The sequence below is a fragment of the Wickerhamomyces ciferrii genome, contig 00029 (assembly GCF_000313485.1).
Source record: "Wickerhamomyces ciferrii WGS project CAIF00000000 data, strain NRRL Y-1031 F-60-10, contig 00029, whole genome shotgun sequence".
Classification (NCBI taxonomy): Eukaryota; Fungi; Ascomycota; class Saccharomycetes; order Phaffomycetales; family Wickerhamomycetaceae; genus Hansenula; species Hansenula ciferrii.
Window position 1 is genome coordinate 199639 of NW_011887711.1, and position 14913 is coordinate 214551.

The 14913-nt window shown below is 31.4% G+C and overlaps 5 protein-coding genes across 5 annotated transcripts; 4 read left to right on the forward strand and 1 right to left on the reverse strand.

The window, feature by feature from the left end:
- Positions 1-90: 90 nt before the first annotated feature.
- Positions 91-2202, forward strand: BN7_1392 (uncharacterized protein; the record flags this gene model as incomplete). Its single annotated transcript, XM_011278036.1, has 1 exon — positions 91-2202. The coding sequence occupies one exon, from the start codon at positions 91-93 to the stop codon at positions 2200-2202; it is 2112 nt and encodes a 703-aa protein (XP_011276338.1).
- Positions 2203-3819: 1617 nt separating this feature from the next.
- On the forward strand, positions 3820-5496 carry WHI3 (mRNA-binding protein WHI3; the record flags this gene model as incomplete). Its single annotated transcript, XM_011278037.1, has 1 exon — positions 3820-5496. One exon carries the CDS (start codon positions 3820-3822, stop codon positions 5494-5496), a length of 1677 nt encoding a protein of 558 aa, XP_011276339.1.
- A 1771-nt stretch (positions 5497-7267) lies between these two features.
- BN7_1394 (uncharacterized protein) lies at positions 7268-9021 on the forward strand (the record flags this gene model as incomplete). The annotated part of the gene is made up of 2 exons (XM_011278038.1): positions 7268-8036; positions 8471-9021. The coding sequence occupies 2 exons, from the start codon at positions 7268-7270 to the stop codon at positions 9019-9021; spliced, it is 1320 nt and encodes a 439-aa protein (XP_011276340.1).
- Positions 9022-9227: 206 nt separating this feature from the next.
- On the reverse strand, positions 9228-10067 carry VAM3 (SNAP receptor VAM3; the record flags this gene model as incomplete). The annotated part of the gene is made up of 1 exon (XM_011278039.1): positions 9228-10067. One exon carries the CDS (start codon positions 10065-10067, stop codon positions 9228-9230), a length of 840 nt encoding a protein of 279 aa, XP_011276341.1.
- Positions 10068-10499: 432 nt separating this feature from the next.
- POL1 (DNA-directed DNA polymerase alpha catalytic subunit POL1) lies at positions 10500-14858 on the forward strand (the record flags this gene model as incomplete). Its single annotated transcript, XM_011278040.1, has 1 exon — positions 10500-14858. The coding sequence occupies one exon, from the start codon at positions 10500-10502 to the stop codon at positions 14856-14858; it is 4359 nt and encodes a 1452-aa protein (XP_011276342.1).
- Positions 14859-14913: the final 55 nt, after the last annotated feature.

A 14913-nucleotide genomic window follows, 5' to 3' on the forward strand; every position in this document is an offset into this window, starting at 1 on the left:
TGAAATAATTCACAAGTTTACTAGCAAAAAAATTGTTCACAGAAGCAACATTATGATATAGTTTTGGTCACAAGAGCATTAATTTAAATTATGTCCAACGAAACGTCTCATCTCATCAATAAGAAGGGGAACACCAACTCAAATCAGCATTCAAATTATGAAAGCTTACCATCTCCACGTCGTCCAAGAACTAAAGTCTCTAATTTAAGATATTCAGAATCACCTTCAAGAGCTACCATAAGGTCATTCAGTCCACAACCGTTACATAAATCTTCATCAACTCTTTCGAATGAAAGTTATCAACCATATCAAGACCAATATGACTTGAAATGGTCTCAAAGACTACCTTATTATTTGCCTTGTTATTCATGGATTCCAGCTTATAACTTCGAAAAATTTTTAGGTGATTTAGTATCGGGTCTTTCATTGGCTTCCTTCCAGATTCCTTTGGCATTATCTTATGCAACTTCAGTGGCTCATGTTCCAGCTTTATGTGGTTTATACTCACTAGCCATTCCACCAATGATCTATGCTGTATTTGGATCCGTGCCTCAAATGATTGTTGGCCCAGAAGGTGCTATATCGTTAGTTATAGGTCAAGCTGTTGAACCATTAATGGCTCATGATGAAAAACTTGATCCAGTTGATCTTGTCAGTGTCCTATCATGTATCGGTGGTTTTTATTTATTAGGTGCTGGTCTTTGCAGATTTGGATTTTTAGATAATGTTTTATCAAGAGCTTTATTAAGAGGTTTCATATCAGCAGTTGGTATTGTTATGATTATAAACTCATTATTTGATGAATTAGGTTTAAATCTAATCAAAGACATTCAAACAGATTTCCATTCCCCAGTGTTGAAACTGGTCTTCATGCTCAAAAACTTGAACAAAGTTCATAAACCTACTGCATTGATTAGTATCATTTCATTCGTATTGATTTTCATTACACAAAACATCAAAAAGAGACTAATAGCCAAAGGTCACAAAAAATGGGTCTTTTTACCAGAAATACTAATCGTTGTTGTTGGTTCTACTATATTCTCAGCACATTATGGATGGAAAAAGTTAGGTGTTTCAGTGGTTGGTAAAATCAAGACCAAAGGATTCTCATATAAATTTCCAATCTCTAAAGAAACAATCCCTCTATATCATAAATTAATGTCGTCGGGTTTTTTGGCAGCCACTTTAGGGTTTTTTGAATCTACAACTGCATCTAAATCACTTGGTTCAGCTTATGACTTGCCAATTTCATCAAATAGAGAACTTGTTGCATTAGGTGCCATTAACCTCTGTGGTGGTATAATTGGTGCATTACCTGCCTTTGGTGGTTATGGTAGATCAAGAATCAATGCTATTAGCGGTGGACAAACGACAATGTCAGGATTTGTAATGGGTTCAGTAACTTTAGTTATTATTTTTTGTTTTCTGAAATATATTTATTTTCTACCAAATTGTGTTCTATCAGTCATAACGTCTATTGTTGGTTTGAAACTTTTAGAAGAAACACCTGCAGATCTACGATTTCATATTAGAGCAAGAGGTTATAGTGAGTTGATTACATTTTGCATCACAATTACAGCAACATTATTATATTCAGTTGAAGCTGGTGTTGCATTAGGTGTTGCGTATTCAGTTATTCGTGTTATCAAAAATTCTGCTAAATCGGGTATCCAAATTCTAGGAAGAATTCCAAATACAAACACATATGTCAATGCAGATGCTCCATTGCCTCAAGAACATGGTGATTTATTAGAAGAAATTGAAGGATGTATGATTGTTAAAATTGCAGAACCATTAACTTTCTCTAATGCCTCAGACTTGAAACTTCGTTTAATGAGACTCGAGAGATATGGATCTGCTAAAACACATCCAGCTGCTCCAAGAACAAGGAATGACTTGATGAATAAACATATAATATTTGATCTTAATGGGATGACATATTTTGATTCATCAGCGGCACAAATTTTCCATGAAATTTTAAATTCTTATAGGAAGAAACATATTAATATTTATTTGATAAGAGTTCCAACAAAATTTGGTATAAGGAGACGTATTAAAGATTCTGGTATTGATGCATTAATTGACGGGAAATTTTATTCAACAATTGAAGAAGTCTTAGCTTTGATTGATAGTGAAGAATCTAGAAGGGAACAGTCATCTGTTGAAATCAGAGAAGTTTCTGATACTCAGTCTATTGTATAACTTTTATAAATATTTATCGAACTGCGAAAACTTGATTGTAATGAACCATGTATAATTTTATGCTTTAAATTTTCTTTTTTCGTATAATAATATTTATTGAAATCTTTATATAATAATTTTAAATATAAAAAGTAGTTATAAAAATTGGAGCTTAATACTTATAGGCTTAAAACGCGTTGCCGTGGAAATTTCGATCACGTGATATGTAATTCTAGAATCAGGCTTTTCTACGCATCAAAAACCTATAAATCAATCCGATGTAGTGTAACGGCTAGCACGGTCCGCTTTCACCGGGCAAACCGGGGTTCGACTCCCCGCATCGGAAGCTTCTTTTTTGCACTATAAAGCAATTTTTTTATTGCCAAATTTTATTATTCAAAAGTTCGTTAACTGTTTTATCATATCTTTGTGGTGATTTAAGGTGTATTTGAGCTTTTCAGGTTACAAAATCTCTTTTTTTTTCGCGAATTCTCAACGTGCGCTACAAATTATTTGCGGTTTTTTTTTGGTGTCGAGGTTTTTGCAAAAGTAGTTCTGGAAATTGCGCAAAGATTGAATTTTTTAGTCAAAAAAAAACGTCGGCTGGATTCACGCCCTTTTAGGAAAGTGAAAATTAGAAATTCAAGAAAGCGTGAATAAAGTAGTAATAATGTATGGAAATTTGTTGATAAAGGTTCTAAAATAGCAACATCCAGCATGAACTATAAAATATTTTTGTCTTTTGATATGTTCTTTAGAAAAAAACATGACTTTTTGCACAATTAAGTGTAGTTGCAAATGGTGCCAGCGCAGATTATATTTCCTCATTGGGTAAGGGTTACCCTGGATTTAGACTGCTGGATTCCCAGACAACGATTTCGAAAATCTCCTGAATTGAAAATTGGGTTAATAACAATAACCACATAGAAGTGAATAAGATTGTAAACTTGATAAACAACACCAACAACTACAACAAATTGAGCAAAGTCCTCATATATAAACTCATCTCAGCTAGCTACAATTAGACGTTGGATTTTCAAGAAACCAATCTTTCAAAGGAGTTTCAGAAGGTCTCATAATATCAATTTGGTCCATCTTACGCGTGGCGTTGAGAAAAAACAAGTGAATTATTCACAGAAAATCATAACCTATATCACCAGAAAATACTCATTTTCTCTCAATTTAAACCCAGTTTCAAGCTTAGACATCATCACTAAATAAAAGCTAATCCAATTGTGCTCAGTTTGTTTTTTTTCAGATTGTCTATAATTTACAAACGTTGAAGTCGTATCTTATCAAAAAAAAAAGATAGTGCAGTTAATTTTCCGGCTTTTACTCAAAATTTGGGGTTGAAGAAAAGAAATTCTACATTTAAACAACAAATACAATCAAGAAAGGTATTTAAAAGGGGCAATATTTTATCGCTGTTCACTGAACTGGGACTTTGAAAGTCGGTTAATTGTAAATTAGTTTTGAAAACGGTCTTTTTTTTTTTGTCATAAAGGTTACATTATCGGGCATTTTATAACCCCCTGCATACAATTAATATTAATTATTACAAACAAAAGTCACTTAATAATCAGCATCAAGAACAACATAATTATCATTAATTTATAATCATCATATTCTATTTACATCATGGCTACTCAAAGTAATATACAGCCACCATTGGGAACTCAACAACCTCCATCTTTGACAAGCACCACCAATAGAACTTCACCAAATTCGTCAACATTAGGCTTTGCAAACCCAACGAGTCTTGCTGAAAGTGGTAGAAGATCATCATTCCAAACGTCACCTGTTCATCTTTCGTCAAATTTGAATAATTTGTCATTGGGACCAACTAATAACTTATCAACACAAGAACAAGAACAATTACAGAACTCAAATCATCAACAACAGCAGCATCAACAACAACAGCAACAACAGCAACAACAGATATACACATTAAAGATAAAGAATTTACCTACTGATATTTCTCTGAGAGAATCATATCTAATATTCGCATTTGCTAAGGACTTTATTGGATCAGATTTGATAATTGATTCCAATAATCTTCCCGTTATTTATGCTAAATTTACATCATTATCAGCTGCATCAACATATTCCCAAATTTTAGACTCAAATCAAATATTTGGTCCAACTTATCCATTTTATTTAAAATCAGAATTGGTAAACCATGATTCTCAGCAAGTGAATTTAAATATTGGTTCATCAGCTAAAAGACCAAGTATAGGAAACCAAAGATCAAGATTTTTGTTCAGTGATCCTTTCCAAAATGAATCAATACCTGAATCTGTACAAGAAAATAATTCTACACAACAAAATAACAATGGGAACTCAAATGGATTGGGCAAATCTTTGTTACTTCTTGAATCTCAACAAGATGCAAGAGAATATGAACAACTAGTGAGAGACCCATGGCAACAACCTCAACAACAACCACAACACCATCATTCACAAGGTGGTCCAACCCAACTTCCAATCCCACCCGCTTCAATTCCACCACAAAGTGCACAATTTTCGACAAACTCAAATCCACAAACACCAAATATTGAATGGGATAGAAGAAGACAAAGCTCTGTTTTCTTTAATAATCAATCTCCATTATTGACTGGTCAATTATCTTCATCTCAAATACCGACCCAACTGTCATTATCTCAACAAAATCCAAATCAACAAGCACAACCAAATTTGGGTCAATCTTCAATTCCAATTCCTCCAAGTTCTGCACCTGTTGGAGTTCTACAAAATCCTCAATTACAACAAACACAATCAGCTTCACAAATTCCTCAATCACAATCACAAAATCCATCACAGCCTTCAACAGCAAGCTCAATTTCTCAACCACCAACTTTAACAAACTCTCAACAATCATCACAAGTTGATTTATCATTATTAGCAAGAGTTCCACCTCCGGCTAATCCAGCTGATCAAAATCCCCCATGTAATACTCTTTATGTTGGTAATTTACCACCAGATGCTACTGAAGCTGAATTACGTCAATTATTTTCACCACAAAGAGGTTTCAGAAGATTAAGTTTTAGAACCAAAACTCAACCTTTGAATGGTAATGGTCAGTTGAATTCAGCAGGTTCAAGTCATTCACATGGTCCTATGTGTTTTGTTGAATTTGAGGATGTCGCATATGCTACAAGGGCTTTAGCTGAATTATATGGTAGAACTTTGCCAAGACCTGGTGGTGTTCCAGGCAAAGGTGGCATTAGACTATCATTCTCTAAAAATCCATTAGGTGTTAGAGGTCCTGGTCAAAGAAGAAGTAGTAGTTTTGCTTACCAAGGATTTAAAGGTTAATTTATTTGTTAAAATATTGAACATTATGTGTTTTCTGTTGTTGCTTTTCAATTTTTGCCATGTTTACAATTCTCTATGATTTGAATAAATTTTGGTCGTCATTATGTGTGCTTTTTTGATTTTCATTTTAGGCCAAAACTTTTAAAGACTTTTTTTGCATTTAGCTTTTAATTTTGTTTTAATTCATTAATCCTCAAGAAATATTGATACAAGTTTGATTCTATATGATCATTTTTCCATTTCTCCATTTCTCATCTCTTTTTTTATTATTACCATTTTCAGATTTTTTATTTCAGTGTCAAATTATTATCAAGGAGTTTATTTGCTGCTTTACCAATTTTTTTTATAATTTATCATTACCTATGTCTATTATATTTTGCTTTTTTAATAGAAGGGACGCATTATTATTTCCATTTATACTATGTGCTATAAGTTAAGATTCATGAACTCAATATTACTATTTTATATGCTTTTCAATTTTTATTTTTGGTTTTTTCTTCATTACATTTATTACTCTATTTTTTTCATGATTATACAAAATCATTGCTGGAGAGTACATACATCTATATATACATATATATAATCATGTTTTAATATTATCATTAATTGTCGTTTATCTTTCCTAATACAAATCGTTGTAGGCTGAATTATCTATTTGAATAGCCAAAATTAATTCTTCTGAGAGTGTATACATTATGATTAATTTTATATGTATACTGATTATGTAATTAGCTATGTAATCATAAGCTGTTTAACGTCAAATAACAGAATATGAGTTTGAAATAAGCTCAATATGGTTTTGAAGCACCAATTATCATATCTTGATGTTTATTTTGCTTGAAATTATCAGTCATTTGAATTTGGAAATTTTGGAAATTTTTAAAAAATTAATTTTTAAAGTAGCCAAAAAATATTTAAAGTTGATAACCTGAAAAATGTCAAAATTTAAAGGTTCGAATATTGGGCCATAAATAATATAAAATTAATAGTTGGAGCTTGAGCTTTTATAGAAACTTTGTTTCAAATGTTGTACCAAAGAATTGAGCTATCAAAGAAACAATATGTTATTTGGATATTCTTATGGTATCCCCGATATTAATCATGAAGTCCTTCAAAATCCGAAGTAATGGAGCTTTTCTATTATATAGTTGTCGTAGCTCGCCAGAAGCTTCATAATTTTTACCAAGTTAGGAATTGAAATGATGGCTAAGATGATTTAGTGACACCTGGATACCTTTCTTACTTTGTCATAAGGGTGTTTCCATTTAACAAATTCTGGCCAATACTTTCGTACACTTTATTCGGGTACAATATAGATTCTGCATTTGAACAGCCGATTATTTCAAGATAAATAGGCCAGATATCAGTAGTTAGATGAAGAATATACGTAAATGATGCCAAATTCACGGAAAATATTGTTTTAAGGTCATTCCAGAGCTTGAATTTTGGCTTACTTTGGCTCAACAGGTTTTATGTGTCCTTTACCAAAATATGCTCTAGTAACGCTACGAAAAAGTTTGTTGATATTTTGAGATGCTTTATTGTTAAAATAAACAGAACAAAGAAACCATTTAGACTTACTCCATTAACTTTTCTATTGGCTGCTCAATAGTGTACGAATCATCACGGATCATTTAAGTGTCTGGTCAGAATAGTGATAAACGCTGTTTCGGATACTATTCGCTGCTGAAGATTTTCATGAGATATCATTCCCCTGCATTCAACACTAAAAACAAAACTAAAACTTAGATGTTAAGTCATTGAACTGAATATGAATTTTGATCCTAGAGATTACTCAGTCAAGGAGGAATTCCCTGTGGCTTTCAACTTGAATGATGTACCCATGACCCAGGTTGTTCTGGATTTAACAAATGAAGATGAAGACGAAGATGATATGGATTTATTGTTTAGTGAAAGTCCAGAAGAAAGAGGATCCAGAAGTTTAACAGCTGATATATCTCAACAATACGAAGATTCAGAGACAGAAAAATCAATTGATGCAGTTACACACCGTGGTGAAACACCTTTCATCAACTCATCTGATACAGAACATGATGAAATTGAACATGATAGTCAATCACAAAAAAGTCAACAAACAGTGGTATCAAATTTGTTTGTTGATCCAGATTCTAATGATTGGAGTACATCACAAACTGCTTCACTAAAAACCGACAGCTCGAATGATAAGAGAGAATATTTTTTCAGTTTAGAAGATGATGAAGGAAGTTCCACAGAACAACCATTAAAGAAGAGTAAGACAATCATCAATCAACCACTAGAGAATAAAACAGAAGGTGAAGTAGATGAAACAGAGGAATCAGAAGAAGATGAAGATTCAGCTATACAATCTGAAGAACAATATCAAAGAAATGGAGTACCATACGAGGAAGAACGTGCAAGTTATAAAAATTACGAATCCAACTCAATAGAGCAACAAAATAATGAAGAGATTGAAGAAGATTCAAGTGATGTGGAAATAACTACAATAGTACCCATCCCTCCTAAAATGAGTATAGATGAACTGAGACCATTGTTACGAAGTAATAGATATCGCCATATATTAGAATTATCTTCATTTGACACAATTAGACAACAAAGACGTGATACAAAAAGACTGGAAAGGATTATTGAAAGAACCAGAGAAGCTATGGGAGATATGTAACTGGACACAGGCACAGAATATTAGATACTATTTTGGTCTTTAATAATGGTTGAGCTGAGAATAATATTTTGATAAAATGACAGATCACGGGCAAATGTTGGCCTTTTGGATCATTTCATATAATTGTGACAAGCACATGAAATTAATACCCCCGTAAGTTGATTCACTAGTTCACTTTCAAAAGTACTTATTGACTATTGTGTTATTTGTTGAAGATGCCATGTAAGTTCATTGATTAATGTGATCTCTGATAATAATGAAGTGATTGTGTTAACATTTTGTTTTCAGTGCCCCTTTTTTACATTCTTACAGGTGGAGTTGCCATCGGCTTAGGTATTGCAGCTTATGAACACAGAGAAGAATTAAGGGAATTATATGAAGATGTCAAGGTTGGTGTTGAAGCTGCAATTGCTGAGAGACGGAGAAGAAAAGTGTCGAATAGACCTTACCGCACTGGACCAAATGACAATCCATTTTTAGCACCAGGTGAAAGGGAAAGTGATTATGATGATGATGATTTATATCAAACTGCTGGTTCACAATCTTCATCCACTCTGAGAGTTGAAGAAAGTCAAGAGCGTTCAAATAATAATGATGGTCAAAGCGAAGGCGATTTTTGGGATAGTTCAAAAAGCTCAACTTCCAATGATGGTCAAACTTCTGGAATCTATAATAGAACAGCAACATTCAGAGAAAGAGGTAGAAGAAACAGAAGAACAGCTTCACCACAGGTCCAAACTTCATTTTCAGAAGATGTAACTACAGGGATTATTACCTCATCATCGGGGGAAGAAACACCAGAAGATGAACCTCTTCCTTCATACTCACAACTTAATAACAATAATAGATTTTTGAGAAATTAATTTGGTTTGGGTTGGTATATTTGGATTTTTTATAGGATGGTTAATTATGGAGTTTATATCAAGGATTGTCTTTTTTTACATAATTAATATACGTGTTGTTATATGAATATTAATGTATTAGATTGTATTAAGTAGTGTAAATAAACTGTTTATATAAACTCATTAGCGACGTTAAAAAAGAAGGGTTGACTTGCTGTTCTTTCTCTTTAAGAAAATATTGCCAGCACAGCAATCAATACCACTATAACTAAGACTATTAATATAATACAACTCCATTTCCTTTTTTGCTTTTGATAATTATCAGCTTTAACAAGTTCTTGAGCGGCATTTTGAGTATGATTTGCTAAGTTTGACATATTGTTTTCAACTGTATCGACTTGACCACCTTGCTGCTGGACTAAGTAGCCTAATTGTTTATATATTGAATTAATTTCTTCCACACCACCATGTATTTTTTTAATTTCTTCAGCTCTTTCTTCAGCCAAAACAGAATGTAAATCCAATTCTTGTTGTGTTATAGTATATTGATTTTGTTGTTGTTGTTGTCTTTGAATCAAAGGGGTATTTTCAGTAGCAGATGACGATGGAATATTTTCTTCACTATCTAAAGCTTCTTGATTGGAAATTCTATCATTGATAATAACTGAGTTTTTACGTTCATTATATTGTCTTTTCAAAATGTTGAAATTATTGTTGACACTTTCAAATTCTTTTCTCACTTTTTCTTCACTAAACTTATCCTCAATACTAGTTTGTGAATTATTGGCAATTAAATGTGATATATCATTCGTAAGATGTTCCAATTGTTGCTTATATTCATTTAGTTCCACTAATCTTGCAGATTCAATTGTTTGTCGTAGTTGTTTACCGTCTCTTTTGGTACCCAATTGATCCACCAGTCTTTCAAGATTACTGACACCACTTGCAAAATCACTCAACAAATTTGAAGCCTTCCCTATTATTAGTGATACTTTTGATCTTTCTTCATTAGCATTTTGAAATACAGCACCCTTTTGTGCTTCAACATCAATATCTAAGAATGACATTTCTCCCTGAAATCAAACTTTTTAAAAAACACCCGGCTTCTTCTCTAATCTATAGCAATGGAATTACTCTATCACTTCTTTAGCAATAGTTTCGTCTTTCAAAAGAACAGTAAATACCTCTTCAAAACAGTTGACACAATGCATTCTTTATTTATTTTATGAACCAGCATTTGTGAATACTATCGAATTCCGACCTCAAAATTTTAGTCACATGACAATGGTCGGAAATGACGCGAAACGCGCACCAAAATTTAAATTTGCAGGTTATAAGACGCGCTATTTTACGTACATCAAAAAAATGGTAATAGGGAATTTAGAATTGAAATGCGTTTAATCTTTTCTTTGAATGGTTTCAATTTAAACCTCTCAGCTACACTTTGTTAGAATTACAACTACTAGTCCATTGCTTTATCACAGGTTGAACAAGGTCCAATGGGTAGAGCTGATAAATTGAAAGCCTTGAGGGCAGCAAGAGCTGCTGGTTCAAGTAAAGATGTCTATATGGAAGAAGAACCTCAAGATATTTATGATATGGTGGATGAAGATGATTATAGAGCTAAGAGACGTGATGACTTGTTAAAAGATGATTTCGTTATCGATGATAATGGTGAAGGTTATGTTGATACTGGTGCTGATGAATGGGATGGTAAAGGAAGACATCATTATTATTCAAGTGAAGATGAACAAATGGATCAAAAACCAAAGAAGAAACAAAAAGTTAAAAAATCTGCTCCAATCAACAATTTCTTTAAACCAAGTGCTTCAGTTGCTATGCCTGCCAAAAAGAAAGTTGATGCTAAATTTGATGATATTTTGGATGATTTTATGGCTCCTGCTCAGAAAAGTAAAAATTTATTCAATTCATCAACTACTAAAGCTACTCCATTATTCAATTCAACTGAAAAAGTCAACAATCGTCGTGATTTCTTTTCTATACCGAAAAGTACAAGTAAAACACCACTTGTGAGGAAAAAAATACAAAACACTTCATTTGATTTAGATGATGATTTATCATTTGATATTAATGAAACTTCATTTGATAACCATATGGATGATTCTCCAACAAGACAAAGAAATATGAAATCTGAATCACCAGCTGCTCCATCACCAGCTGCTTCTTCATTTGAATTACCAACTATTGAAAAAGAAGCACCAAAACCTGAACCAAAGAAATTAGATGACGATGAAGAAGATTCTGAAGAGGAACTTGTTGTTGTTAAGAGACCAAGAGCTTCAGCTAAGAATGTTAACCGTTCAGTTAATATGAATGCATCTGCTAGAGCTGAACCAAAACGTGAAGAACCAAAAGAAGAACTTTCATTGACATCATCACCAACAAGTTCATATATACCATCAAGTGATAAAATTGATCAAAATTTGGTTTCTGATGATTCAAAATCTTTTAAAATGTATTGGTTGGATTATACTGAAGTTGAAAACACATTAATTTTATTTGGTAAAGTTTTAACAACAGATAAACAACTTGTTTCTGCAATGGTTCAAGTTAAAAATTTCAATAGAGAATTATTTTTCTTACCAAGAGATTATAGATTAGTTGATGGTGAAGCTACTGATGAAGCAGTTACACCCTCTGATGTTCGTGATGAAATTCAACCTTTAATTTTAGAACAATATGGTCTTACTTCATTAAGAACAAAAGAGGAAACTAGAAAATATGCATTTGAAATGCCAGGTATTCCAAAAGAAAAAGATTATTTAAAAATATTATTACCATTTCAACCACCAAAGAATGCTAAAAAAACTTTACCATCTGATCTTGAAGGTGAAACTTTTTCTCATGTTTTCGGTACAAGTGCAAATATTTTTGAAACTTTTGTTTTACAAAGAAATATTATGGGTCCATGTTGGTTAGAAATTAAAAATGCAAACTTTGATGATGTTAAAAATACATCTCATTGTAAATTAGAAGTTTCAGTTAATAATCCAAATTTTGTTACACCAATTGAAAAATCAACTCCAGAATTCAATATTGCACCACCTCCATTAACTTCATGTTCAATTTCTGTTCAAACTATGATGAATCAAAAGGAAAATAGACAAGAAGTTATTGCTGTTACTTTAGCTACTTATAGAAACTTACCTCAAGATGCACCAGTTGATGAAAATTTAAAACCAAATGATTTGATCACTTTAACAAGACCAATTGCTGCTTCATTCCCACCAGGTTTAAAAGCTATTGCTGATAAAAATAAATTACCATTAAGAGTTTTCAACAATGAAAAACCATTATTAAATTGTCTTGCAGCTTTAGTTAAATTAGCAGATCCAGATGTCTTCATTGGTCATAGATTGGAAAATATTTCATTAGATATTTTATTACATCGTATGCATGATTTAAAAGTTCCAACATTTAGTACATTTGGTCGTCGTCAAAGAAAACAATGGCCTGATAGATTTGGTAAAAATAATGCAAACACAAGTTTCTTAGTTAAAGAAATTTTTGCAGGTAGATTATTATGTGATATTTCAAATGAAATGGGTCAATCATTAACAACAAAATGTCAATCATGGGATTTACCAGAAATGTATGATGTTGTTTGTAAGAAAAAACATATACCATTAGAAATTAATTGGTCTAATCCTCAATATACTGAAAATGCAAATTCATTATTCATGATTTTAAAAGAAAATTGTGTTAATTCATTAATTACTGCAGAAATTGCATTTAGAATGCAAATTTTATCATTATCAAAACAATTAACTAATTTAGCTGGTAATGCATGGGCTCATACTTTAGGTGGTACAAGAGCTGGTCGTAATGAATTTATTTTATTACATGAATTTAATAGAAATGATTATATTGTTCCAGATAAAGAAACTCGTCAACAAAGATTAGCACATCAACAACAATATCAACAACAATCTTCAGAAGATGGTAATGATGAACAAGTTTCAAATAATAATAAAAAATCCAAATATCAAGGTGGGTTAGTTTTTGAACCTGAAAAGGGTTTACATAAGAATTATATCTTAGTTATGGATTTCAATTCTTTATATCCATCAATTATTCAAGAATTTAATATTTGTTTCACTACAGTTGATAGAGATTTAAATAATATTGAAACATTACCAGATGTTCCACCAACAGGATCTGATCAAGGTGTTTTACCAAGATTATTATCAACTTTAGTTAATCGTCGTCGTGAAGTTAAAAAATTAATGAAAGATCCAACTGCTACAATGATTGAAAAAGCTCAATACGATATTAAACAACAAGCTTTAAAATTAACTGCAAATTCTATGTATGGTTGTCTTGGTTATGTTAATTCAAGATTTTATGCTAAACCATTAGCTATGTTGGTTACAAATAAAGGTAGAGAAATCTTAATGGATACAAGACAATTAGCTGAAAGTTTAGGTTTAAGAGTTGTTTATGGTGATACTGATTCTGTTATGATTGATACAAATTGTGATGATATTAAAGATGCTACTAAAATCGGTGAAGATTTTAAAATTAAAGTTAATGAAAGATATAGATTATTAGAAATTGATATTGATAATGTTTTCAAAAGATTATTATTACATGCTAAAAAGAAATATGCAGCTATGAATGTTTCATTTGATAAAATGGGACAAGAAAATTCTGTGTTAGAAGTTAAAGGTCTTGATATGAAACGTCGTGAATATTGTCCATTATCAAAAGAGATTTCAATTTATGTCTTAGAGAAGATTTTATCAGATTTAGATCCTGAATTAGCATTAAATGAAATTTATTCATATTTAGAAGATATGACTTCTAAGATTAAAAATAATGAAATTAGAGCTGATAAATTCAAGATTAATACAAAATTATCAAAAGATCCATCATCATACCCAGGTGCTAAAAACATGCCAGCAGTTCAAGTTGCATTAAGATTAAGAGAACAAGGTAAAGTTATTAAAGCTGGTAGTGTTATTACATTTGTTATTACAGAAGGTGAAGAAGGTTCACCAGCTGAAAGAGCAAGAGCTTTAGCAGAATTATTACCAAAAACTTCAACATTAAAACCAGATGCTAATCATTATCTAGAAAAACAAATCTTTGCACCAGTTGAAAGATTATTAGAAAGAATTGAAGGATTTGATGTTGTTAGATTAGCTAAATCCCTTGGATTAGAACATAGATCTAAACAATTAAGCAATAGAAGTAATAATACCAATGGTGGTATTAATGGGATTTTACAACCATTAGAATCAACAATTTCAGATGCAGAAAGATTTAAATTATCAAAACATTTATATTTAAATTGTAAATGTGGATCACATTTTAAATTTGGTGGTATTGTTTCATCAAATGATTATCAAATGACATTTAATGGAATTCAATGTAAAAAATGTATGAATCAATTAAATACATTAAATGTTACAAGTCAATTAGAACAAAGAATTAGATCATTTATATCAAAATATTATCAAGGTATTGTTATATGTGATGATTCAACATGTGGTATGATTACTAAACAAATTTCAGTTTATGGTAAAAGATGTTTATCAAATGGATGTAAAGGAGTTATGAGATATCAATATAGTGATAAAGAGTTATATAATCAATTATTATATTTTGATTCATTATTTGATGTTGAAAAAAATAAAAATCAATCATTAAGACCATTATATGAATCTGAAGATGTTACAAAACCACAAGAATTAATTAAAGGACAAATTGATGCATTAAGTGAACAAAATCGTGATAATTTTAATGTTTGTAAATCAATTGTTCAAAAATATTTAAGTGATTGTGGTCGTCGTTATGTTGATTTAGGTAGTATGTTTGATTTTATGCAAAAATAAAAAGTAGAACAAAACTACGTTGAAAAATGGATTTTTATTTAATGATTTATGGTAT